The following is a 24770-nucleotide window of genomic DNA, read 5'->3' as shown; positions in this document are numbered from 1 at the left end:
AAGAAGCATCTGCGCATGCGCCGTGGACCCGCGATCAGCTGTGCGCCTGACGTAGGAGCACAGGAAGTGACGCGGTCCGATTTCTTCACACAGGACCGAGGATTTTTTACAACACCGTGCCTGCTATCACGTGACAGCATTTTACGTAGTCCCGCCCTCTTCCATTCTCCGTTCGACGTCGGGGGTGTGTGGGCCGAACGCTGCATAGGACAGCGAGCGGGGGGCGGGGTCTGGCTGATCGAATTCGAAGAGGACACGTCAGACGTCGTAGGTACCGGACCCGGTGTGTCCCGCCGCCATGTCAGACCTCGGGGACTGGTTCCGAAGCATCCCGCTCATCACCCGGTACTGGTTCGCCGCATCCATCGCCGTCCCTCTGCTGGGGAAGCTCGGACTCATCAACCCCGTCTACCTGATCCTGTGGCCGGAGTACTTGCTCTACAAGTTCCAGGTACGATGTCTGATCACCGGGTCCCCCCTCACCTACCTACTGCCACCCCCCACCTACCCACTGCCACCCCCCCACACCTACCTACTGCCACCCCTCCACCTACCGCCACCCCCCCCACCTACCCACTGCCACCCCCCCACACCTACCTACTGCCACCCCCCTCACCTACCCACTGCCACCCCCTCACCTACCCACTGCCACCCCTCACCTACCTACTGCCACCCCCCCACCTACCTACTGCCACCCCCCCTCACCTACCCACTGCCACCCCCCCTCACCTACCTACTGCCACCCCCTCACCTACCTACTGCCACCCCCTCACCTACCTACTGCCACCCCCCCTCACCTACCCACTGCCCCCCCCCCCCACCTACCCACTGCCATCCCCTCACCTACCTACTGCCACCCCCCTCACCTACCTACTGCCACCCCCCCTCACCTACCCACTGCCACCCCCCCTCACCTACCCACTGCCACCCCCCCTCACCTACCCACTGCCACCCCCCCTCACCTACCCACTGCCACCCCCCCTCACCTACCTACTGCCACCCCCCTCACCTACCTACTGCCACCCCCCCTCACCTACCTACTGCCACCCCCCCTCACCTACCTACTGCCACCCCCCCTCACCTACCTACTGCCACCCCCCCTCACCTACCTACTGCCACCCCCCCCCCCTCACCTACCCACTGCCACCCCCCCTCACCTACCCACTGCCTACCCACTGCCACCCCTCACCTACCTACTGCCACCCCCCCTCACCTACCTACTGCCACCCCCCCTCACCTACCTACTGCCACCCCCCCTCACCTACCTACTGCCACCCCCCCTCACCTACCTACTGCCACCCCCCCTCACCTACCTACTGCCACCCCCACCACACCTACCTACTGCCACCCCCCCTCACCTACCTACTGCCACCCACCCCTCACCTACTGCCATCCCCTCTGTCCTCCTCCCCACACCTACCTACTGCCACCCCCCCTCACCTACCTACCGCCACCCCCTCTGCCCCCCCCCTCACCTACCTACTGCCACCCCCCACCTACTGCCACCCCCTCTGTCCCCCTCCCCACACCTACCTACTGTTGTCCCCTCTGTCCGCCCCACCCCCCCACATCTACCTACTGTTGTCCCCCCCCTGCCTACCTACTGCCACCCCCCCCCCACACCTACCACCATCCCCTCTGACCCCCCGCACCTACCTACTGTTGTCCCCTCTGTCCCCCCCGCCTACCGCTGTCCCTACCTACTGCCACCCCCCCACACCTACCTGCTGCCAACCCCTCTGACCCCCCCCCTCGCACCTACCTACTGTTGTCCCCTCTGTCCGCTCCCCCACACCTACCTGCTGTTGTTCCCTCTGTCCCACGCCTACCTACTGCTGTCTCCCCCCCCCCACCGCTGTCTCCCCCCCCCCCCACCGCTGTCAATCCCCCCCCACCAACCGCTTTGTTTTTCAAAATTTTCGGTCTTTATTATTTTTTTGCAGAAAATAACCGCAGAGGTGATCAAATACCACCAAAAGAAACAAAATGATAAAAATTTTGTTTGGGTACAGTGTAGCACGACCGCGCAATTGTCTTTCAAAGTGCAACAGCGCTGAAAGCTGAATATTGGTCTGGGCGGGAAGGTGTAGAAGTTCCCGGTATGGAAGGGGTTAAACTTCCCTTATTTACACACAGAACTTTATCCCTTTGATCTAAGAAGGAAGAGTTACAATGTTTCTAGATATCTACTAGCGCAATGTTGTTAAAAACTTGGCAGACTGCCCAGATTTTTTTCTTTTGACAGCTGAGTGAGCAGATAAATCTCTACACTTGTTACTTGAAAGAATCGGGGAAACTCTGCACTTGAGGGGGTTGAATCGCGATCACGATTTTTTTTAACGATTAATTGTGCAGCTGTAACCTGTACCGAGAATGTGATTGGTTGATTTTGTTTCTAATGAATTGATGTGTTCTTTCATTACAGATATGGAGACCCTTTACCTCAACGTTTTACTTCCCTGTGGGTCCTGGCACAGGATTTCTGTACATGGTCAACCTGTATTTCCTGTATCAGTATTCAACGCGACTTGAAACAGGTAAATGATGATCACATGCTTTCTGTTATTGTGCCTCCTTGCCGCTCTGACCGGGCCTCATGTCCCACTGGGAGACACGATCCTCCATCCGGCGCCTCCTGTGTCCAGGCGCTTTGATTCAGTCTCCGCAATGTTAACACGGAAGCGGCGTCATGACGTCACTTCCGGGTTTCTCAGCTGCCAATGGCGCCGGATTTAAAAAGTACTCAGTATTCAGAATCGCAGTTTTCGGCGATCTGAATACTTTGAAGTGCAAAGGAGGGATTGGGGGTCTTTTAGACCCCCGATCCCTCCATAAAGAGTACCTGTCACCACCTATTACTGTCACAAGGGATGTTTACATTCCTTGTGACAGCAATAAAAGTGATCAAAATGTAAAAAAAAAAAAAAAAAAAACACAATTTAATATTATAAAAATAAATAAGAATTTTTTTTTTTTTTTAAAGCGCCCCCCTCCCCACGAGCTTGTGCAACAAAGAAAACGCATACGGAAGTCGCGCCCGCATATGAAAACGGTGTTCAAATCACACATGTGAGGGATCGTCGGAGCGAGAGCAATTATTCTAGCACTAGACCTCCTCTGTAACTCTAACCTGGTAACTGTAAAAAAAAGTTTAAAGCGTCGCCTATGGAGATTTTTAGGTACCGTAGTTTGTCACCATTCCACGAGTGCGTGCAATTATAAAACGTGACATGCTTGGTATCTATTTACTCGGCGCAATATCATCTTTCACATTATTCAAAAAAAATGGGCTAACTTTACTTTTTCATTTTTTAAAACTCGTGAAAGTAAATTCTTCCCAAAAAGTTGCGTTTAAAACACCGCCGCACAAATACCGCGTGACATAAAATATTGCAACAATCACCATTTTATTCTCTAGATTCTCTGCTAAAAAAATATATCTAATGTTTGGGGGTTCTAAGTAATTTTCTAGTAATTTTCTAGCAAAAAATACGGATTTTAACTTGTAAACACCAAATGTCAGAAATAGGCTTAGGCATGAAAGGGTTATCTGACAATTGCGCCGTCATGCAACGTGGCCCCCAAGCAAAATTGATGTCCTCCCTTTTTTTTATTTTTATAAATAGTCCCCTCTTGCAGTTTTTATTTTTTGCACTATAAACAAAAATAGAGCGAAAAAAAGGCAATATTTTTTACTTTTTGCTATAATAAATATCACAAAAAATATATATAAAAAAAAAAAAGTTTTTTCAGTTTAAACCGATAAGTATTGTTCTACATATTTTTGGTAAAAAAAAAAAAAAATCACAATAAGCGTTTGGTTTGCACAAAAATTATAGAGTCTACAAAATGTGGGATAGTTTTATGGTATATATATATATATATATATATATATATATATATATATATATATATATATATATATATATATATATATATATATTTTTTTTTTATTTTTTATCGTACTGCGACATTATGGCGGAACACATCGGACACTTTTGGTGCTGTTTTGGGATCGTTCACATTTTATACAGCAATCGGTGCTATTGAAATGCACTGATTGTGTAAATGTGAAGGGGTTAACCACTAGGGGGTGCTGAAGGGTTAAGTGTGTCCGAGGGAGTGATTTTAACTGTTAGGGTGCGTGGCTTACCGTGACATGACAGTTATCACTGCACCCGGTCACAGGGAGCAGTAGATCAGTGTCCTGTCACTTGGCAGAACAGGGAGATGCTTGTTTACACAGGCATCCACCTGTTCTGCAGCTCCGCGACATGCGATCACGGGACACACTGGCGGACATAGAGTCCGCGGGCACGATCACGAAGCTTGCTGCAGGGCCGCGGCGCGCCCATGCAGCAGAAAATTTAAAGGGCCGTGTGTTTTCGTTCATTTGCCTGTCCGTGCCATTCTGCTGACGTAAAAGTGCGTGCGGCAGTTCTTAAGTGGTTAAATGGCTAAAGTGGTTCTTAAGGCAGGACGTTTTATACCATCTTGTATTCCTTGAATTAAAGAAAAAAATGTCCCACTAGTTGTCCCTCACACTCATCTCCCTGTATACTTACTAGAGCTGCACGATTCTGACCAAAATGAGAATCACAACTTTTTTGCTTAGAATAAAGATCACGATTCTCCAACTTTTTTGTATAATTTTTCATATTACCGTATTTATCGGAGTATTGCGCGCTTCGGCGTATAGCGCGCACCCCTAAAGTGGACCCGCATTCCTGTAAAAAAAAATTTTTGGTACTTACAGTTTTGATGTCTTGCGCGGCGGCCTCGTCGGGTGTGGCGTCCGTCTGCGGCTTCGGTGGTGTCGTCCTCATTTGGTCCGGCGTCCTTCTGCAGTGTCCTCCCCGCGCCAAGTTTGAACCACTGCGCCGGCATATACCGAGCGCAGTACACTCGGGTATGGTCGGGCAGGCTCTGCTCCTCTCGCGGTCACGTCCTGTGCGTCTTGTACGTCCAGGACGTGACCGCGAGAGGAACCGAGCCTGCCCGAGTGTACTGCGCTCGGTATATGCCGGTGCAGTGATTCAAACTCGGCGCGGGTATCGGCGTATATTGCGCACCCACGATTTTGCCCTGAATTTCAGGGCAAAAAAGTGCGCGGTATACGCCGATAAATACGGTATACAAAAAATTGGGCTAACTTTACTGTTTTTATTCATTAAAGTGTATTTTTGTTTTTCAAAAAAACATTTTTTTTTTAAAGACCACTGCGCAGAATACTGTGTGACATAAAATATTGCAACAACCACCATTTTATTCTTTAGGGTTTCTGCAAAAAAATATATAATGTTTGGGGGTTCCAAGTAATTTTCTAGCAAATGTCAGAAAAAGGTTTAGTCTAAGGCTCCATTCACACCTAGGCGTTTTCACGCCCGATGCCCGCCGCTATTACAGCCTGCAATACGCTGGAGGGGTGATTTAACATTGTCGGCTATGGAGATGGTTCACATCTCCACGCTGAACGCCGAAAGGCCTGAAGCTCAAAACAAGTCTCTGACCCTTTTTTTCAGGCGTCTTCGGCGTTCGGCCATATTACACAATGTGTAATCGCCCCTCCAGCGAAAATCGCGGTAAAAAACGCAGCGTTTTGTCGCGGCAAAAAACGCTGCAATTTATCGCGGTAAAAAACGCCGCAAATCGCCTACGCCTAGGTGTGAATGCAGCCTTAGTGGTTAAACTTCCCTCATTTACAGACTGCATTTCATTCCTTTTCATCTAAAAAAACAAACCGCTACAATATTTATAGTTGGCTCAGCCAGTGAGGAATGTTGTGAAACTTGGCAGGCTGCCTGTTTATTTTTTATTTATTTTTTTGACAGCTGTCTGCTTAAGCCAGTGGTTCTCAACCTTATTAATGCCGTGACCCCTTAAGAAAATTTCCCAAGTTGTGGGGACCCACTAACAGTAAAATTATTTTTGTAGCGTGGGTTGTCAGCATCCAAGGCTAGACAAGTAATTTGCACCCCTAACCCACGGACATTTGGCACCCCCTGAGTCCCTTCTACTCGTACAGTATTAAAACCCCTTATGGTACATTTTAGGATGTACCACTCTTTCTCTTTCTAGGTCTCTCAGGAGATGGAGTCTCCTCCAGCCCCTCCCACTTCACATTCCTCAACAGTCAGCTGACCTCTAGTCTCCGCCCGCCCCCAGCAATGCCGTGATCTGAATGGGTGGCTGTGAAGAGACCGAGTGGGCCTTCCAGGGACAGCCCAGGTGGGCTTCCACAGGCTTCCAGGGACAGCCCTGCTGGGCAGACGCAAAAAGGCTGGGAGAGTGGTACGGGCTTCAGGAACAGCCCAGGATTTGGTGACCCCTGGCAAATCGTCATTTGACCCCCGTGGGTGTCCCGACCCCCAGGTTGAGAACCACTGGCTTAAGCAGAGAACTCTGCATAGAATGGGGAAAATGCTTTTGTTAAGATCGTGGGGGAGGAAAAAAAAAATCACGATCTTGATTCTTAACGATTAATTATGCGGCTCTAATACTCCTAGTTTGATCCAGCGCTGTGTCTGTCTGCAGTGGCACTGGTCTGTGTTTCTCTCCTCTCAGGATACAGAGGCAGCATCAGGAGCTATCTACTTCTGCTGCGGTCAGCAAAATCCTGTGAGGGCTCAGACACGCTGTGAGTGTCTATGGACACACAAAGCCCGTCTCGGGAGTGAACCCACAGGTGTGCCCCTATAGCAAGAATATCTACGTACCTTTTTCCTAATTAATACACAGCTGTCGCATGACCCAGCTCTTTCCCAGCCTGTGTGCAGGAAAACTTAAGCAGGAGGAGCTTCTAGACCTCTGCCGCTGGTCACACGTTAAAAAAAAAATAAGACAGCCATTGGAATACAAAGTAAAATGATTGCTAACGGTTTTAAATTGTCATACAAATAATATATATTTGAAATCCAATCTTTATTATTTTTTTGGACAATAACATGGTGTGGGTCAATTTCTGCCACACCTCTCCAGCCTGTGTCTTAGAATCAAGATATAATATCCCGCCCCCATTGTGTATAGCTGGCTGGTGGGCATGGCGGAGGAGGGAGCCAATTACCACTGTGTATACCCACATGTGTGATTCTATAGTCACATCATGTGACTCGCATGGACTGCTCAAATGTGATAGTGATGAAATGCTCGGCATATGAACTCGCTGAAAACTGAGCATGTGCAGAACTGCCATCACTGCTCTGCAAAATGTCTAGCTGAATTGGGGACATGAACAACAGGGGGAGATAGAGAGCAGCAGGATCAACCATTACCGTATTTATCGGCGTATAGCGCGCACCCCTAATGTGGACCCGCAATTCCTGTAAAAAAAAAAAAAAACATTTTAGTACTTAGTTTTGGTGTCTTGCGCGGCGGCCTCGTCTGGTCCGGGGTCCGTCTGGGGCTTCGGTGGTGTCCTCCCGGCTTCTCCCGCGCTGTCTTCCCGTCGAATCGCCGCTTCCCGCGCTCAGTTTGAATGCCTGCGCCGACATATACTGAGTGCAGTACACTCGTCTACATTCGGCCAGGCTCGGCTTCGCTCGTGCTCACGCTCTGTGACGTTTATGCGTGAGCACGAGCGAAGCCGAGCCTGGCCGAATGTAGACGAGTGTACTGCACTTGGTATATGTCGCCCAGGCATTCAAACTGAGCGCGGGTATCGGCGTATATCGCGCACCCACGATTTTCCCCTTATTTTAAGGGGGAAAAAAGTGTGCGGTATACGCCGATAAATACGGTATTTATGTTTTTTGCAGAAAAAGAATCACATGGTGACTGAGAGAATAAACTACATGGAATACACCATTTATTGATTTGTTTTTTCGTGATGTGGGTTTAGTGTCACTTTAACCACTTAAGCCCCGGACCATTATGCAGTTAAAGGACCAGGCCCCTTTTTGCGATTTGGCACTGCGTTGCTTTAACTGACAATTGCGCAGTCGTGCGACGTGGCTCCCAAACAAAATTGGCGTCCTTTTTATCCCCACAAATGGCTTTCTTTTGGTGGTATTAGATCACCTCTGTGGTTTTTAGTTTTTGCGCTATAAACAAAAATAGAGCGACAATTTTAAAAAAATTCAATATTTTTTACTTTTTGCTATAATAAATATCCCCAAAAAATATATAACATTTTTTTCCTCAGTTTAGGCCGATGCGTATTCTACATATTTTTGCTAAAAAAAAATCGAAATAAGCGTTTATTGATTTGCGCAAAAGTTATAGTGTTTACAAAATAAATTAAAAAAAATCATTAATAAAAATGCCATAAAACTAGCCCAGTTTTATGGCATTTTTATTAATGATTTTTTTTTTTTTTACTAGTAATGGCGGTGATCAGGGTTTTTTTTTTTTTTTTTGCGACATGGAGGACACATCGGACACTTTTGACTCCTTTTTGGGGCCATTGTCATTTTCACAGCGAAAAGTGCTATAAAAATGCACGTACTGTGAAAATGATGCTGGCAGTGAAGGGATTAACCAGGAGGGGGCGCTGTAGGGGTTAAGTGTGCCCTAAGGAAGGGTTCTTACTGTGGGGGGGCGTGGCTGTGCATATGACGTCGCTGATCGTCGTTCCCTAACACAGGGAACAGACGTTCAGTGACAGCCACACTAGGAAGAAAGGGGAAAGGTTTGTTTACACTTACCTCTCCCCGTTCTTGAGCTCTGTGACCTGATCGCGGGACACCGGCGGCAATCGGGTCACGGAGAACACGGCTGGGCTCTTAAAGGGGGCCCTTGATGGATTGTTATGTGCTTGGGAGTTACTTTTATAATTTTCAACAATTTTTTTTTTTTCTATGACCGAATTGTGTGTAAACCCCCCCCCCAGACAGATTGATAGCAGCAGGAACCATTGGCTCCTGCTGCCGTCATTCAAATCCCCTGACACAGGGGTGGGGCTGAGTGCCGCGGTCTGTGTCAATGGACACAGCAGCAGGACTCGGGAGCGAACACGCATGGGGTGTGCCCCCAGGGAAAACTGTTTTCCTTTGGGGCACCCAATGAAGAGGAGGGGCCTGGAGTGCCGGCGGGGAGGGGGTACCCCAGAAAAGGAGGATTGGGGCTGCTGTATACAAGACCATTACACAGATTAGGTAAGTATAGACATGTTTTATTTTCATTTAAAATAAAAGAAAGGAAGTGCCAGAGAAATTGGCTCACCAGTTGCGGCTTATGTATTTACTTTGAAGCCACAGGATGAGAGCAGGGAAAACGCCTGCAAGTGCCAACTACAAGGAGAGAGAAATCGGGTCTAATGGCCCGTATTTCATCTGTGTATTTTTTTTTTTTTTAAGTTAGCAGCTACTAACACTGTAGCTGCTGACTTTTTTTAAGGAAACTTACCTGTCCTACTCGCCCGCGCTGTTGGTCCCCCCCCGATGCCGATTCCCTCAATTGGTGCAGGTCCCGCGCCGCCATCCACACTAAGGGAAACAGACAGTGAAGCCGGCTTCACTGCCAGTTTCCTACTGTGCATGCGCGAGTCTCACGCCGAATTGTGAATGGGCGGCTGCTCTCTGGGATTACACACAGTTCCCAGAAAGCAGCGCGCCCCATTCACTAGAAGAGGATGCAGAAGAAGACAGACCACGGAAGAGGCTGATTACTGACTTCCGCATAGCAACAGGTATTTCGGGTGAGTATAATTTTTTTTTCTTCTTAGGATTTTTTGAGTTTTTTTTTCTGGGTGGAACTCCACTTTAACCTCCTTAGTACCGCACGCCGTCAAATGACGGCGGGCAGTATCCCCTGTTCTGACAGGACGTCATATGACGTCCTGTCATTAGAAGCTGCTAGGGGGCGAGCACACCCGTCGCGTTACTGGGAACGCTGTGCACGTGCCCGGTGGCCATGATGTCCGCCGGGCACCCGCGATTGCTCGGTAACTGAGCGGGGACGTGGAGCACTGTGTGTAAACACAGAGCTCCACATCCTGTCAGGGAGAGAGGAGACCGATCTGTGTCTCTTGTACATAGGGACACAGATCGGTCACCTCCCCCAGTTACCCCCCTCCCCCCACACAGTTAGAACACTGATCAGGCTACACATTTAACCCCTTCCCCGCCCCCTAGTGGTTAACCCCTTCCCTGCCAGTCACATTTATACAGTAATCAATGCATATTTATAGCACTGTTCACTGTATAAATGTGAATGGTCCCAAAAATGTGTCAAAAAATGTCCGATGTGTCCGCTATAATGTCGCAGTCCCGGAAAAAAAAATCGCAGATCGCCGCCACTCCTAGTACAAAAAAAAAAAATCTTAATTATGTCCCCTAATTTTGTAGGCAATATAACAAACCAGTCACTATACGGTTAATGCGTTTTTTTTGTTTTTTTTTTTAACAAAAAATATGTAGTAGAATACGTATCGGCCTAAACGGAGATAAAAATTTTTTTTTTAAAAAAATTGGATATTTATTATAGCAAAAAGTAAAAAATATTGTGTTTTTTTTCAAAATTGTCGCTTTTTTTGTTTATAGCGCAAAAACTAAAAACTGCACAGGTGATCAAATACCACCAAAAGAAAGCTCTATTTGTGGGGAAAAAAGGACGTCAATTTTGTTTGGAAGCCACGTCGCACGCCCGCGCAATTGTCAGTTAAAGTGACGCAGTGCCGGAAGCTAAAATTTAGTCTGGGCAGGAAGGGGGTGTATGTGCACAGTAGGCAAGTGGTTAATGTTTGCCCTGAGTTCAGCGTTAAAGTACATCTACCTGTATGATAGGCTAAGCAGGTCCCAAATCCTGTTACTATGTAATGTACAAGCCTCATAAAACAAACAAACGTCCTCTTCCTCTCATGAATAAAATCGTATATAAAAATAAGTGCAGCATTGAAGTCACCTGTAGACCGCAGCACTAGACTTCTATATAACGTGTATGACAAGTGTACTCCTTTATTAAAGCAGAACTCTGAGCAGGAAAACTTCCAATGACCTCTATTCCTCAATAGTCATAAAGGATATAAATCCACTTTCTGTGCACTTAAAGGGGAGTTCTGGCCACAATTTCACTTTTTATATATAAATACCCCTGTAATACACAAGCTTAATGTATTCTAGTAAAGTTAGTCTGTAAACTAAGGTCCGTTTTGTTAGGTTGTTACAGCATTTAGACACTTTATAAAATAGAAATTGACTGGGGCCATCTTAAGTGTGGGCATCATGAAGCCAGACTGTAGGACTTCCTGGATTTCAGCCTTGCAGATCTCGCACATGCTCAGTGCTGCACAAGCAGTGTATTAGGTTTCAGATCAGGTTTCAGCACCTGTACTGTCCAAGTCACATGATTCTTCGAGACTGGGGAGTGCACAGACTCCTGGAAAGTTACACCCACTACATTCCCAGGAGTCTGTGCGGTGAAGCTTAAGCACCTAGGTGCAGGAAGAGGGAAGATTAACTATTCTGCCTAGCAACAACACTTTGAAGGCATCTAAAAAAAAAAAAAAAAATGTTCTTAAAGGACTACTGACATTTTTTTAAAACTACTGATGTAATGTTATATTTATGGGTGGAACTCCACTTTAATGACTTTATAAATCCAGATATTACCTTGTAAATTAATGTTGACATCATCACTGTGCTGTACATAGCCTGTACAGAGAGCAGAGCTGTGGGAGGGGCCCAGCAGGCTCCACCCAATACAGGCTGTCTGCAGAAAACTACAGGAGGGGGCGGAGACGAGACCCGTCGCCCTGCACAGGAGAGAGCGCAGCAATGAGCGGTCTTTATTACACAGAGGGAAAGTCTCGCACTGGATTACTGCACAGATCTGGAAGAAATACACAAAGCACACCAAGGAAGAATACACATGATGAATATATTTAGATCCCGGAGCTTTAAATCTGTGTTTAACTATCCGTGTCCCTCTCTATTTTCTAGGTGCATTTGATGGAAGACCAGCAGATTACATGTTCATGCTCCTGTTTAACTGGATTTGTATTGTTGTATCCTTTAACAAAAATAAAACTCTGAATGGACCCGGCTGTGTTTAGAGGAATTGGTTCACCCAAACTATGTTTCAGTTTTTATAGAGATATGTGCTTTCCTGTATCGGAAGAGATCTGTAGACCCCGATGTTGGCATTCCTGCATTCTTCACATATAGCTTAGAGCTGCACGATTCTGGTCAAAAAGAATCGCGATTCTTTTGGTTAGACTAAAGATCACGATTCTCAAAAATTGATTGCCAGAAACCCCCCCCAAAATAAATAAACCTGTGATTTATTTGAAAATAGGAATATATAAAAAACAGACCAGTGATGTCTATAATGTTAAAGACCATATAACTCCTTTGAAAAAAGCAGAATCAAACTTTGATTCTGCTTTTTTTCATTTGAGTTATATGGTCTTTAACAATATAGACATATCACTGGTCTGTTTTTTATACATCAGAAGCAGTACCGCCGGCAACCACTGGGTGGCGCATGGATACACACTAGAGTTGTATTGAACTGTGACAGAAGCCCAGGCTGCTGACGTCTGTTCCGATATCGGCGGCATTTGCATTCCACGCTGGTTACGTGGAATGGCGGTGACGCATAAGAATCGCGGGTCATCCCGCGGGGAGAATCGAGATTGCGATTCTCTCTGCAATTAATAGTGCAGCTCCAATATAGCTCTGGTGGTAATTGCTGCTGGAGGTGGGAGGAGCTGGGAACCCGGATGCACAGAGCTAAGCCAATCGACGATTGTGGTTTTTGCGATTGTTCTTCTTAGTTGGTCAGACCTGACCCAGGATGAGATGTTGTTTGCCTTCAGTTTAGCCCCTAAAATTCATAACTGTATACAGTAAAACCTTGGATTGCAAGCAGAATTTGTTCGAGAAACATGCTTGTAATCCAAAGCACTTGTATATCAAAGCAAATTTTCCCAAAAGAAATAATGGAAACTCAAGTGATTCGTTCCACAGCCATTTATTCATAGGTCCTTCAGTTTGTAGTCCATATAAAAGATTATAGTAAATGTGATTGTATAAGCATAAAATGTTCATCCACGAGGGGATTAGAAGCAAAATCCAACAGGAGCTCCAGAGTATAAAAGAGAAGAGAGGCGCCTCTATGTGTAGCAATATGTTGCTAAATGTTGTACCTTCCTTCATTAAATGTAACCATATCGCTACACTTAGAGGCTCCTCTCTTCTCTTGTATACTCAGTTGTGACCTGACGCTACTCTTATATCAAGACATCGCTTGTATATCAAGTCAAATAGCTGGATTCAGGTAGATTGCCGCAACTTTAAGGCGGCGTATCGTATTTACGCTACGCCGCCTTAAATCAGAGAGGCAAGTACTGTATTCACAAAGTACTTGCCTCCTAACTTACGGCGGCGTAGCGTAAATGGGGCCAGCATAAGCGCGCCCAATTCAAATTAGGCTGAGGGGGCGTGTTTTATGTTAATGGAGGGTGACCTGACGTGATTGACGGTTTTTGCGAACGGCGCATGCGCCGTCCGTGTACATATCCCAGTGTGCATTGCGCCAAGGTACGCCGCAAGGACGTATTGGTTTCGACGTGAGCGTAAATTACGTCCAGCCCTATTCACGGACGACTTGCACAAACGATGTCAAATTTTCAAATTTCGACGCGGGAACGACGGCCATACTTAACATTACTAGTCCAGCTATTTGATGGAATAACTATACGCCTGAAAATGCCTTACGTAAACGGCGTATCTGTACTGCGTCGGCCGGGCGTACGTTCGTGAATCGGCGTATCTAATGATTTACATATTCTACCCCGAACGCAATGGAAGCGCCACCTAGCGGCCAGCCTAAAATTTAGACTTTAAGATACGGCGGTGTAAGACACTTACGCCGCTCATATCTTAGCCTAATTTAAGCGTATCTGGTTACCAGAATACGCTTAAATTCGCGTCGGCGCAGATTCAGACTTAGGCCGGCGTATCTACTGATATGCCGGCCTAAGTCTTTCTGAATCCACTTAATTGTGTTCATTGGCCCTTTAAGATATAAGCTTTATGTATAAGTAACTAATTTCTTCCTTGAAGGTGAGCTTCCCTTAACATTGTGACAGATAACGGGAGTGATAATGGACATGCAGGTAAGATTATTTAATAGGGCCACTCTACACCACTCAGCAGGTTCTTGTTATCTTGTGCGGGTGCACATCCCAGATCCCCACCATTGTTCTTGAATCCTGGGAAGCTTTCAGGATGTATTGAAGATTGCTCACTCCCTCCTGCCTCTCGCACATTGATATTGGCCCTTCTCTACGATGGGTTGCTTTGCTGGCCGAGAGAAATGTGCATAAGGCAGGATGTGGTAAACAAAGTTCAATGCCATCAAGAAATGCCTGTTTGGCTGTAGCCATTCAAACAATGCGGCTGCACAGTTGTTTTTTCAACTCCCTGCTGCCCTCTGGTCCTTTTTTTAAGGCAAAGTTCACCTTTTAAAACCAAAAATACAAATTTTTGCAGGAAGCTTTTTTTTTTCTCGAAGTATTGCACCTGTGATTGGTGGGTGAAGGGTGCAGTTTAGGGCTCCTTCAGACTTTTCCTCCAGCTGTCTGTCCATTTGGAGGTACAGGCTCTCGGTTGCAGAACTGAAGGAAGTATCAATGGACTGTGAATGTGGCGATCACCTCATTTGCCTCTGCGAACGACTCGGATCTGAACGGAGCCTAGAACCACTCGCACCGCACTCTGCCTATTTACTGTCTCGTCCTCCAAGTAAGGCCATCTGATAGGTGTCTGTGTAATAATGGATTTCTGTTTTCCTTCCAGCTGCTGATGATCCCTCTGATCATGTCCGTTCTGTACGTGTGGTCACAGCTGAACAGAGACATGATTGTGTCCTTCTGGTTTGGAACAAGATTTAAGGTAAGTGAACCCAGTGATGTACATACCACACAAAGCTGTAGACTCTCTCTGTACATCGCACACGTTCTCTTGGACTGCTGCCAACAAAACGGTTACAAGATAAACACGCTAGAGCTACACAATTAATCTTTAAAGAATCGAGATTCTACCCCCCCCCACGATCTTAAAACGGCATTTCCTTGATTCAGTGCAGAGAATTCTCAGCTTGCCAAATTTATCACAGGCAACTTATTAGTATATACTAGTTGACAAGGTAGACCCCCCCCCCCCTTTTTTTTCTCAGGGTACTGCTTGGGTGCAGTTTAACTTTTCTATATTTTCTGTATAAAATATCAACTCCTTCTTCCGTGTGTGTGTGTTTTTTTTTAATCCAGGTCCTGTTTAAAAATCCAGTTGTGTGCTGTAGACGTTCATCTCTTCTGAGACCTCCCCACACATTGAATGTTTGAAGCAAACACAATTTTCTTTTCTTTAGTAAATTACATAAAATTCATATTTTATTCAGTCCTGCACTTAGGTCAGTTCTCAGTATTCTCACCTGAGTATTGGGCTTTGGGTTACCGTATTTGCCGGCGTATAAGACGACCCCCTATTTTTCCAGGAAAAATGTTGGTTTTGGGATATACTCACTGTATAAGACGACCCCCTTCCTTCTAGTCTTTCTGGAGCTGAGGGGTAGCAGGAACAACCGCTGACAGGAACAACCGCTGACAGACACAGGCTTTTTTCAAATCTCACTGTGCCATTACATTACATGCCTCCACTGTGCCATTACATTACATGCCTCCACTGTGCCATTACATTACATGCCTCCACTGTGCCATTACATTACATGCCTCCACTGTGCCATTACATTACATGCCTCCACTGTGCCATTACATTACATGCCTCCACTGTGCCATTACATTACATGCCTCCACTGTGCCATTACATTACATGCCTCCACTGTGCCATTACATTACATGCCTCCACTGTGCCATTACATTACATGCCTCCACTGTGCCATTACATTACATGCCTCCACTGTGCCATCACTTGCCCCCACTGTGCCGGCCAAGACGATCTCCCTACCTTATGTTTTTGCAGATTCTGTCTTCCAGACTGCCGGGCATCCATGATTCAAAAAGCCGCGCCTTCTCCTCAGACTGTTCTGTGATAGGCGGAACACAAATTTTCCCAGCAGGGCCTCTGTTCAGTGTTCTGCCTATCACGGATGTCCTCTCGTCCGAGGATGAGAAGTCATCCGTGATAGGTGGAACACTAAACAGAGGCCCCGCTAGGAAAATTTGTGTTCCGCCTATCACGGAACAGTCTGAGGAGGAGGCGCGGCTTTTAAATCATGGATGCCCGCAGCCTGACGGAGACTGTCCTCTACTTTAAATGCATTTTTTTTGCATCCAAAAAGTCGTCTTATACGCCGGAAAATACGGTATGTTTGAGGTTACAGATTATCATCCAGCACTGATATAAACACATTTCATATGTTGGCGTATAATGCTGTTTACCTGTGGGTGTGACGCTATACTAACCTGATTTTATTTTTATTTTTTTTCTCTTGTTGCAACAGGCCTGCTATCTCCCATGGGTCATTCTTGGATTCAACTATATTATCGGTGGATCGTAAGTATTTAACTTTAAGGACTGAATTCCCTGCAGGTCATTGATATACATTGCAAGCATCCTATGACTCGAGATAGAAACGACACAGCGTGCCCTTCCTAAATCCGGCGCCATGCGCAAAAGAAATCGCCCTGCGGCGATTTGCAAATATCTTCTACACGTGCAGGTCTGGGAGATATTTCAAGTGCCTACAGGTAACCCTTAAAAAGGGGTTGTAAAGGAAAACATTTTTTTCCCCTAAATAGCTTCCTTTCCCTTAGTGCAGTCCTCCTTCACTTAACTCATTCTTCGATTTTGCTTTTAAATGTCCTTATTTCTTCTGAGAAATCCTCACCTGTTTTTCTGTCTGTAACTCCACACAGTAATGCAAGGCTTTCTCCCTGGTGTGGAGAAAGCCTCTTGAGGGGGGAGGGGGCGATCAGGAGTGTCAGGACCCCCACTAACACACAGCTCCTTTCTCTATCTGCAAGGTAGAGAGTGTCCTGACACTCCTGCTCGCCCCATCCATCCTCAAGAGGCTTTCTTTCTCCACACCAGGGAGAAAGCCTTGCATTACTGTGTGGAGTTACAGACAGAAGAACAGGAAGTGAGGATTTCTCAGAAGAAATAAGGACATTTTAAAAGCAAAATGGAAGGATGAGGCAAGTGAAGGAGGACTGCACTAAGGTAAAGGAAACTATTTAGGGAAAAAATGTACCTTTACAACCCCCCTTTAATCTAGGCTTGCCTGTAGGTTCAAGTGGTTGTAAAGGGTTTATAACCACTTTTTAAATACGTGATGGAGACCTCAGAGGAGGTTTTACATCTCGGCATCTCCCCTGTCCTCCACTAGGGTTAAGCCTGGTACACGCTATTAATGTGTGTTTTTTTTTTTTTTTTGTTTTGTTTTTTATTCCAGCCCAGCGGGCTGAATGAAAATAAACGCCTGGGACGAGCTGCTGTACTATCCATCTGATGTTATACATCGATCTCCCCTGCTGAGCTTTAGTGTTCTGACAGGTAGACAATCCCCCCAGCCTGAACACACCAGTCTACGCTCTCAGCTGAGAGTGCTGATCAGATGCCAATCGGCAGACCTTTTTTCTGTCATACCTTTTCGACAAAAGCTGTCTGGTCGGGTTCTGTTGGACCGGCTGCCGAACACAAGGCCCGAATGTCGGCCATTTTCTATTAAACCCAATATTCGGCCCGTGTGTACTAGGCTTTAATCAAGCACATTATGCTTGATTAGCTGCTCCCCCAACCACATGCTGAGCACTTCTGGTTTTATAAACGGCAGAGGATATCATGGGATGGATATTCTAAATCTCCTCTCGCTTGCCCTCCTGAAATCATTTGATGTCCTGTGCTCCTAGAGAGAGAACACCTAAGAACGCAAGGAAAGAAGGGAGCGGGGTGGGAGGAAACGCCATACCATTCGCACTGTAAAAGTGATCAGATGGCTCTACAGCCACCCGGATCACTTTTACATGACAGCTGGCAGCCAGCTCAAGAAAACAAGTACAAGCTCATGGCTGGTAATGGTAAAACTTATTGATAATGTTTTCTGCATTTTCATAGACTGTATATTCTGCCTATTCGTACTCCATGCGCAATGTATGCTGCATTAAAGGCATGCCTATGGTGATAATTGTCACCGTTGCCAGTGGGCTAATGTCGGCTCTGGGCTCAATTTTCAAGCCCTCGAATGGCTGGTGTCATACCTGGTCACATGTGCACCATTATGGCCAATGCAATCAGAATTGAGGCCAAGATGGCGTTTTCATTGTTGGATAGGAAGGTTTGGTTCTGCATGTTAAAATGGGAAGGACCAGGGAGATGGTGTTAAACCCTATCCAAAAACAAAAATAAAGTAAAGGTGTCGGGGTTTATTTCTGTCTCACTTGTCCTGGTGACCATGACGGCAGATCTCTTCTAATGGGGATCACAGTCAGAAGCTATGAAACCTGCTAATTTTGTGCTTTTTCTTACTTTATAAAAAAAATGAAATTTTGGCTGCAATTCCTTTTATCTGATTTAAAAAAAAGAGTTTGAGAACCAATAAACATTACAGAACAATTCACATTCTGGAAAGTTATGTCACAATACTTGTGCAGAAATTTAAGTACAGCAGTGCTCATGTGAGTAACGTAATTCCACTTTAAATTTATATGAATTGTTGTTTTCTTTAAGGATCATCAATGAACTGATTGGAAACTTGGTGGGTCATCTCTACTTCTTCCTGATGTTTAAATATCCCATGGACCTGGGAGGCAGAAATTTTCTTTCCACGCCAGAGATTCTGTAAGTATATGGTGTTTGATGTAAGGCCAAACACAATGTTATGAGGGGCTAAAACTCTCAAAAGGGGGGGGGGGGGGGACTTTGCAATACCCAAAAGACATGGAGTATGTGACGTTAGAATATCATACAATGTTAATAAAGTAGCATTAAAATAGCCCCTTGTGGACAGGGAGGCAGTATACAAAATACCGGACACATATATAAAAAGATTGGAACATATCACTTAAATACTGAAAATTGATTATCAGCACAGTAAAGCGCGCTGATCCCAAATGTATGAGTCCAGAGCACTGATGCGTTTCGACTGGTTAAGACTTCCTCAGGGGGATAGCATCCAGTAGCATATTGAGGGATCTATATTAAAATCAAGACGCACATCTAGATGTGCTGGAGGTCTTCAAGGGAAGAGGCAGCAATGCCATGAAAATATTCCATGTGTCCAAAAGTACAAGGGATATAGAAGGCCACCCTGAGAAGATTGTAAAATCCTTCTGTCCCCTCAATCGTGGCTCTGCCCACCTCCACCAGCACCATCATTTTTGGTAGTACAGCACATGCGCAGATAAGCCAACGGTTCTGTCCAGCCTCCAGGATTTGGCAGAGTCCTTCAGCGCATCTGTACATGCGCCAAACTGTGCTCATGCATAGTAAGAGAGGTCACAGACCTCCCTCACTTCACCATACTTGCACACATGCTCATGGAAACCTGCACATGCTCAGATATTCCAAAGATCTCTACTTTGTCCAAAGATGAGAAAGTGCTTTACTTTAAAAAAAATAAATATCCAATTGTGTTAGACCGGGAGAGGGGGGGCTGCATTTTAAAATAAAAAAATATTTTTGTTCAATCAGAATCTTGAAAATAACAGGACAATTTCTTCATTTCCAGGTACCGCTGGTTCCCAAACAGAAGAGGAGGAGTCTCCGGATTCGGTATCCCTCCTGCCAGTGCCAGACGAGCAGCAGAAGATCAGCCAGGAGGTGGCGGCGGGCGACACAACTGGGGTCAAGGGTTTCGGCTGGGTGACTAGTGAAAGGAAATCGCCTCCTCCTCAGAAGGGGAATTTTGTGTGATGAACTTTTTACATTTTACTTTAACTTTTGAACTTGTAAGGAAAAAAAAACTTATGCAAGAGGCAGTAAGTGCGATGACTGCTGACGACACAAATTTTTGTAACGGCGTTGCATCAAAGGCGTCTCAAATCTGCATCTACAAGTTGGTCCGTGGTGTGCCACCTGATTGCCACCTATTTTTTTTATTTAAATTAGATAATCTGTGCCACTTTATCTAGCTTGGTTAAGAATATTCTATATAAGTTCTGTTTTTGCATATTCTTGGGGAAGAAGATCACAAGGCGACAAGTGTTTTCTTCGGAGGTGATGCCGACAGTACTGAAAAGCCAACCGTTTGACCACTGGGCTTGGAAAGCAACGGGCCACTGAACCCTATGTCAGTCCAAACCAAGTTCCTTCTGTTATTGTTAGAAGGGTGAATAACATCTACAAATGTGCCGATTAAAGTCTATTCTACGTAAGATTCAACAATGTGAGTTTGTTGCTGTCCACAATTGAAAGTGCATCTTCAAACCTAATTTTTGTTACTATCAAATTGGTGTGGAAGCTGAACTCCAGTCAAGAGACTGCCGATGTAGTCTAAAAAAAAACACATGTGAGAATTCTCATACCTTTAACTCTGTTGGGATCCCGGGACTACAGCCCAGTCCTGGACCTCTACTGCAGTTAAGCAGCACAGCTTGGTCCAGGACACACCCCCAGCCCACTGATTGGACACTAAAGGATCAGCTGTCATCCCTGAGCTTTCCTGTTCATGTAAGCAGATTGAGCATTCAATGAACTTGGCAGCTGAGCCTGATTGGCTGCTAGTGCTGCCTCTCCCCCCTGCCTGTCAGCGTCTTGTTTTATAGAGGGTTATAGGAACATCATATAAAAACCCATCCAGGTATTTTGACTATTTTAAGAAAAAACTATTATTTTTTTTCTTCCTGGAGTTTAGCCAATTGAAAAGTAAAAGCTATACATGTAAGTATTCAGAAAAGGCACCTCCCTTCTTTTTTTCTTTTTTTTGGATAAAGCAGGGAAAGGATTTACACCACCATCAGATTTTTGCTATCCTCATTACATTAGGGAGACTTCCCTCCATTTCTTGTCTTGTAGACTCAGCAGGAAGCGAGAGTCTATCTTCCCAATATAAGGGAATAAGTGTCTTCAGTCTTCATTGGAAGATTCCTTCACATCCTGTTCTGGTGGCCTCACTCTCCCTAACAGAGACCTGGACATAAATTAAAAAGCTGGCAGGGATCCTAACCCCTCATTAATCCAATAAAAAAAGGTTTACATTCAGTTTAATGCTACTGTTAAAGGGGGTTGCAAACCCTCATTTAAAACAAACAAATAGGTCATACCTACCGTTTTGCACAGCGTGGCCCCGAACCTCCACTTCTGGGGTCCCTTAGTGGTGCTGGTGGCTCCTCCCCTGCATCAAGTGTCCACTTTGGAGAAGTGCTCTTTTTGGTGGACACCCGTGCAGGGGCGCTCCGAGTCCCGCATTCATTCACGCAGAATGCAGGATTCTGGCTCCCGCGTCATGTCGTTGGATTTGAATAACGGCAGCAGGAGCCAAGGGCTGTGCTGCTATCAATCTATCCTATCGGGACATGAGACACCAGCTAGTGCTGGTGTGCTCGTTCCCGGCCAGAGGAAGATCGAGGTCAGGTAAGTAAAACGGGGGCTGCAGCGCCATAGGTTTTTCACCTTAATGCATTAAAGTGGGGTTTCCGGGCATAATTTTTTATTTTTTTGCAAGCTAAAATTAATCACATTAAATACCGTATTTATCGCGGTATAATGCTCTCCCACATATACTGCACACCCCTAAAGTGGCCCCGAGTCCTGTGGAAAAAAAGTCTTTTTTGTACTTAGTTTTGGTGTCTTGCGCGGCGTTCATCGGCGGCCTCTTCGGGTCCGGCGTTCGTCTGCGGCTTCGGGTGTCCTCTTCGTCGGGTCCGGGGTCCCTCTGCGGGCTTCGGGTGTCCTCTTCAACGGGTCCGGCGTCCTTCTGCGGCGTCCTCCCCGCTCGTTTCCCGCGCCGAGTTTGAATACTGCGCCGACATATATACAGAGCGCAGTACACTCGTGTATTGTCGGGCAGGCTCGGCAACACTCGCGCTCACGTCCAGGACGTGAGCGTGGAAGGAGCCGAGACTGGCCGACTATACCCGAGTGTACTGCGCTCTGTATATGTCGGCGCAGTATTCATAACTCGGCGCGGGTATCGGCGTATACCGCGCACCCACGATTTTGCCCTGATTTTCAGGGCAAAAAAGTGCACGGTATACGCCGATAAATACGGTAGTCCCTAAAACATATTAATAGCTCCCCAATCGTTCCAGAAATCATTGCAAACACTTGCCTTATATCCTCCAGATCATGTGGTGGCCGTATCCACCATATGTGTGGGCATGTGAAGCCCAGTTCCTTCTTCTTCCTGGTTTTCAGGGAGAGGTGCATGCTGGGCGAGTTTTAGGCACAGTAATGCCCAGAGACTCCTGGGAAATGAGTATCATCATTTCCCAGGAGGCAATGAGGTCTTAGGACAGGAAGTTGAACCACCTAGGACCAGGAACTAGGCAGATTTTGAAATCTGCCTAGTAACAGCCAGATAGAAGTGAGTTGTTAATAAAAAAAAAATGTACATTCTTTTTTTTTTTTTTCTTTTTTACATTAAAGGCAAACTGTTAACTTTCTATAATTTTTATTAGGGTGGAATAAGTTGAAAAACCATGAAGGTTTACAACCCCTTTAAGAATACCATGAGGTGGCAGGAAATATTTTTTCTTTGGCCCTTCCGGGGCCAAAGTGAGCCCTGGTGTGCCCATGTAAATTCTCACTGGTAGAGATGCTACCTGCTGATGTACTGCCTTTATGTAGGCAGTGAGGAAGTCCCAGGGGAATTATAAAAGGTTAATGGCGTTTGTTGGGACAGGTTCCCTCTGCTAAATGCGAAACCGGCATTCTCCGTTACTTGAAACCCTTTTATAAACCGTGTGCAGATACACTCTACTATTGAAAGACTGTACAGGTCATGCAGGAGCAGAGCATAGCCAGCATCTGGAGAAATGAATGTAGCGTTTCCAAATCTGTGGGGTTTTATGTTAAAGCTGGCTTAACCAAAAGTATTGGTTAAGTTACTTTGTGGTATTTGACAACAGCTGAAACCATATAGGGAAATGACATGCTTTTCATGTGTCAGTTGGTTATTCTACTTCTGCATTTATGTAAAGGGCCAGTAAACCTTCCAGAAGCTTATGTAGAATGTAGACAGGAAATTATTGACTGGAGCACTAATAGGCATCTGATTGGGTCCTGGCAGCAAATGCCTGACGCTTGTAAGCGCATGTAAACATGTCTAGGCGCATCAAGCACTTAGGCATTCATTTCATTGGCCAGAATAAAAATGTATCCTGGCCATAGACAGGAATTCACACTCAAGCACTTGACACGCCGAGCGTTAACATATGTTTACAGGCGTCCAGCATTTTGTTCTGTCAAAACTCTGTTGCTTCAAGATGCATTGGCAGTGTGGGTTTTTTTTTCTGCCTCTTAAATGCCTCAACGCCTGTGTGCATTGACACAAAGCTTAACATGCGGCGGGCGGTGTTTAGAGGCAGAAAAAAAAGACGCCCCTAACAGCAGCACTAAAAATGTCCAGTGTGCTTGAGGCCTTGAGGTTGAACTCTGGGGCAAATTTAAAAAAACTTGCAGTAGAGCTCCCCACACTGCAAGGGTTAAATGCATGTTTTGTCTAGGGCAGGGGTCTCCAAACATTCTAAACAAAGGGCCGGTTTATTGCCCTCCAGACTCTTGGAGGGCCGGACTTTGGCCAGCGGGAGTGGAAATTTTCCTGGCATCATTGTTGGTAAACGTCTGGTATTAGGGGGAGGAATAGTGCCCCATTGCTGTATCATAGGGAGGAATAGTGCCCCATTTGTGGTGTCAGTGGTAGAAATGGTGCTCCATTGTCGGTGTCAGAATAGTGTCTCATATCAGTGGGAGGTGATCGGAGCTGTCTAGAGCAGCCTTTCTCAGAGGAACCCTTGCATTGGTGGTCAGTGGGGAGCATGTCCCCTACAGTGGTGGTCGGAATGCCACATTTACAGAAATCTAAAATGATCAATGATCACTAAAGGAATTTTTTTTTTTTTAAGCTAAATAGCTAAATAGCTTCCTTTACCTTACTGCAGTCCTGGTCTCATGTCCTCATTGTTCATTTTGCTCTGATGTTGCTGTAATCCTTCTCTGTTCTGAACAGTCTGTTTCCTGATGAAAAAAGTCATGGGAGCTTTCTCTCTGTGGTCACTAATCAAGGAGGTGTGATTACTGTGGGCTAGATTCACGTGGAATGGCGTATGTTTGTGCCGGCGTAACGTATCCTATTTACATTACGCCTCCAACTTTTACAGGCAAGTGCCGTATTCTCAAAAGTTGCGGAGGCGTAGCGTAAATAGGCCGGCGTAAGCCCGCCTAATTCAAATTGTGAAGAGGTGGGCGTGTGTTATGTAAACTAACCATGACCCGATGTGATTGACGTTTGTGGAATTTCCCAGTGTGCATTGCTCCAAAGTACGCCGAAAGGACGTATTGGTTTCGATGTGAACGTAAATTACGTCCAGCCCCATTCACGGATGACTTACGCAAACAACGTAAATTTTTCAAAATTCGACGCGGGAACGACGTCCATACTTAAAATGGGGGTTCACCCTATTACATTTTTTTTTTTTTTTTTTTTTATTCTAGCATAAAATTCGGCATCGTAGCGCGAGCTACAGTATGCCGGTCTTACATTTTTTATCCCCGTACTCACTGTGCTATTGTACATTGAAGATTCCGGGGAATGGGCGTTCCTATGGAGAGAGAAGGTGATTGACGGCCGGCCCTGGCACGTCACGCTTCTCCGGAAATAGCCGAAATAGGCTTGGCTCTTCACGGCGCCTGTGCGCAGGCGCCATGAAGAGC

General features: G+C 45.8%; 1 protein-coding gene across 1 annotated transcript; it reads left to right on the top strand.

Moving 5' to 3' along the window:
- Positions 1–108: 108 nt before the first annotated feature.
- Positions 109–20279, top strand: DERL1 (derlin 1). Its single transcript, XM_040354903.1, has 8 exons — positions 109–451; positions 2426–2537; positions 11877–11941; positions 14030–14056; positions 14739–14834; positions 16402–16454; positions 18627–18737; positions 19627–20279. Exons 1-8 carry the CDS (start codon positions 299–301, stop codon positions 19766–19768), a joined length of 759 nt encoding a protein of 252 aa, XP_040210837.1. The 5' UTR covers positions 109–298; the 3' UTR covers positions 19769–20279.
- Positions 20280–24770: the final 4491 nt, after the last annotated feature.

This window comes from Rana temporaria, chromosome 5 (assembly GCF_905171775.1).
Source record: "Rana temporaria chromosome 5, aRanTem1.1, whole genome shotgun sequence".
In the NCBI taxonomy this organism is placed as follows: Eukaryota; Metazoa; Chordata; class Amphibia; order Anura; family Ranidae; genus Rana; species Rana temporaria.
The sequence above is the reverse complement of the archived record's forward strand: the minus strand, read 5'-3'. Positions and strand labels throughout refer to the sequence as shown.

Excerpts from the sequence above, each read along its gene's own strand:
- DERL1 (XM_040354903.1), top strand. The coding sequence starts at position 299 with ATGTCAGACCTCGGGGACTGGTTCCGAAGCATCCCGCTCATCACCCGG. Across the intron at positions 11,942-14,029 it reads TTAACTGGATTTGTATTGTT|ATAACGGGAGTGATAATGGA; the intron begins GTATCCTTTAAC and ends ACATTGTGACAG. Across the intron at positions 18,738-19,626 it reads CTTTCCACGCCAGAGATTCT|GTACCGCTGGTTCCCAAACA; the intron begins GTAAGTATATGG and ends CTTCATTTCCAG.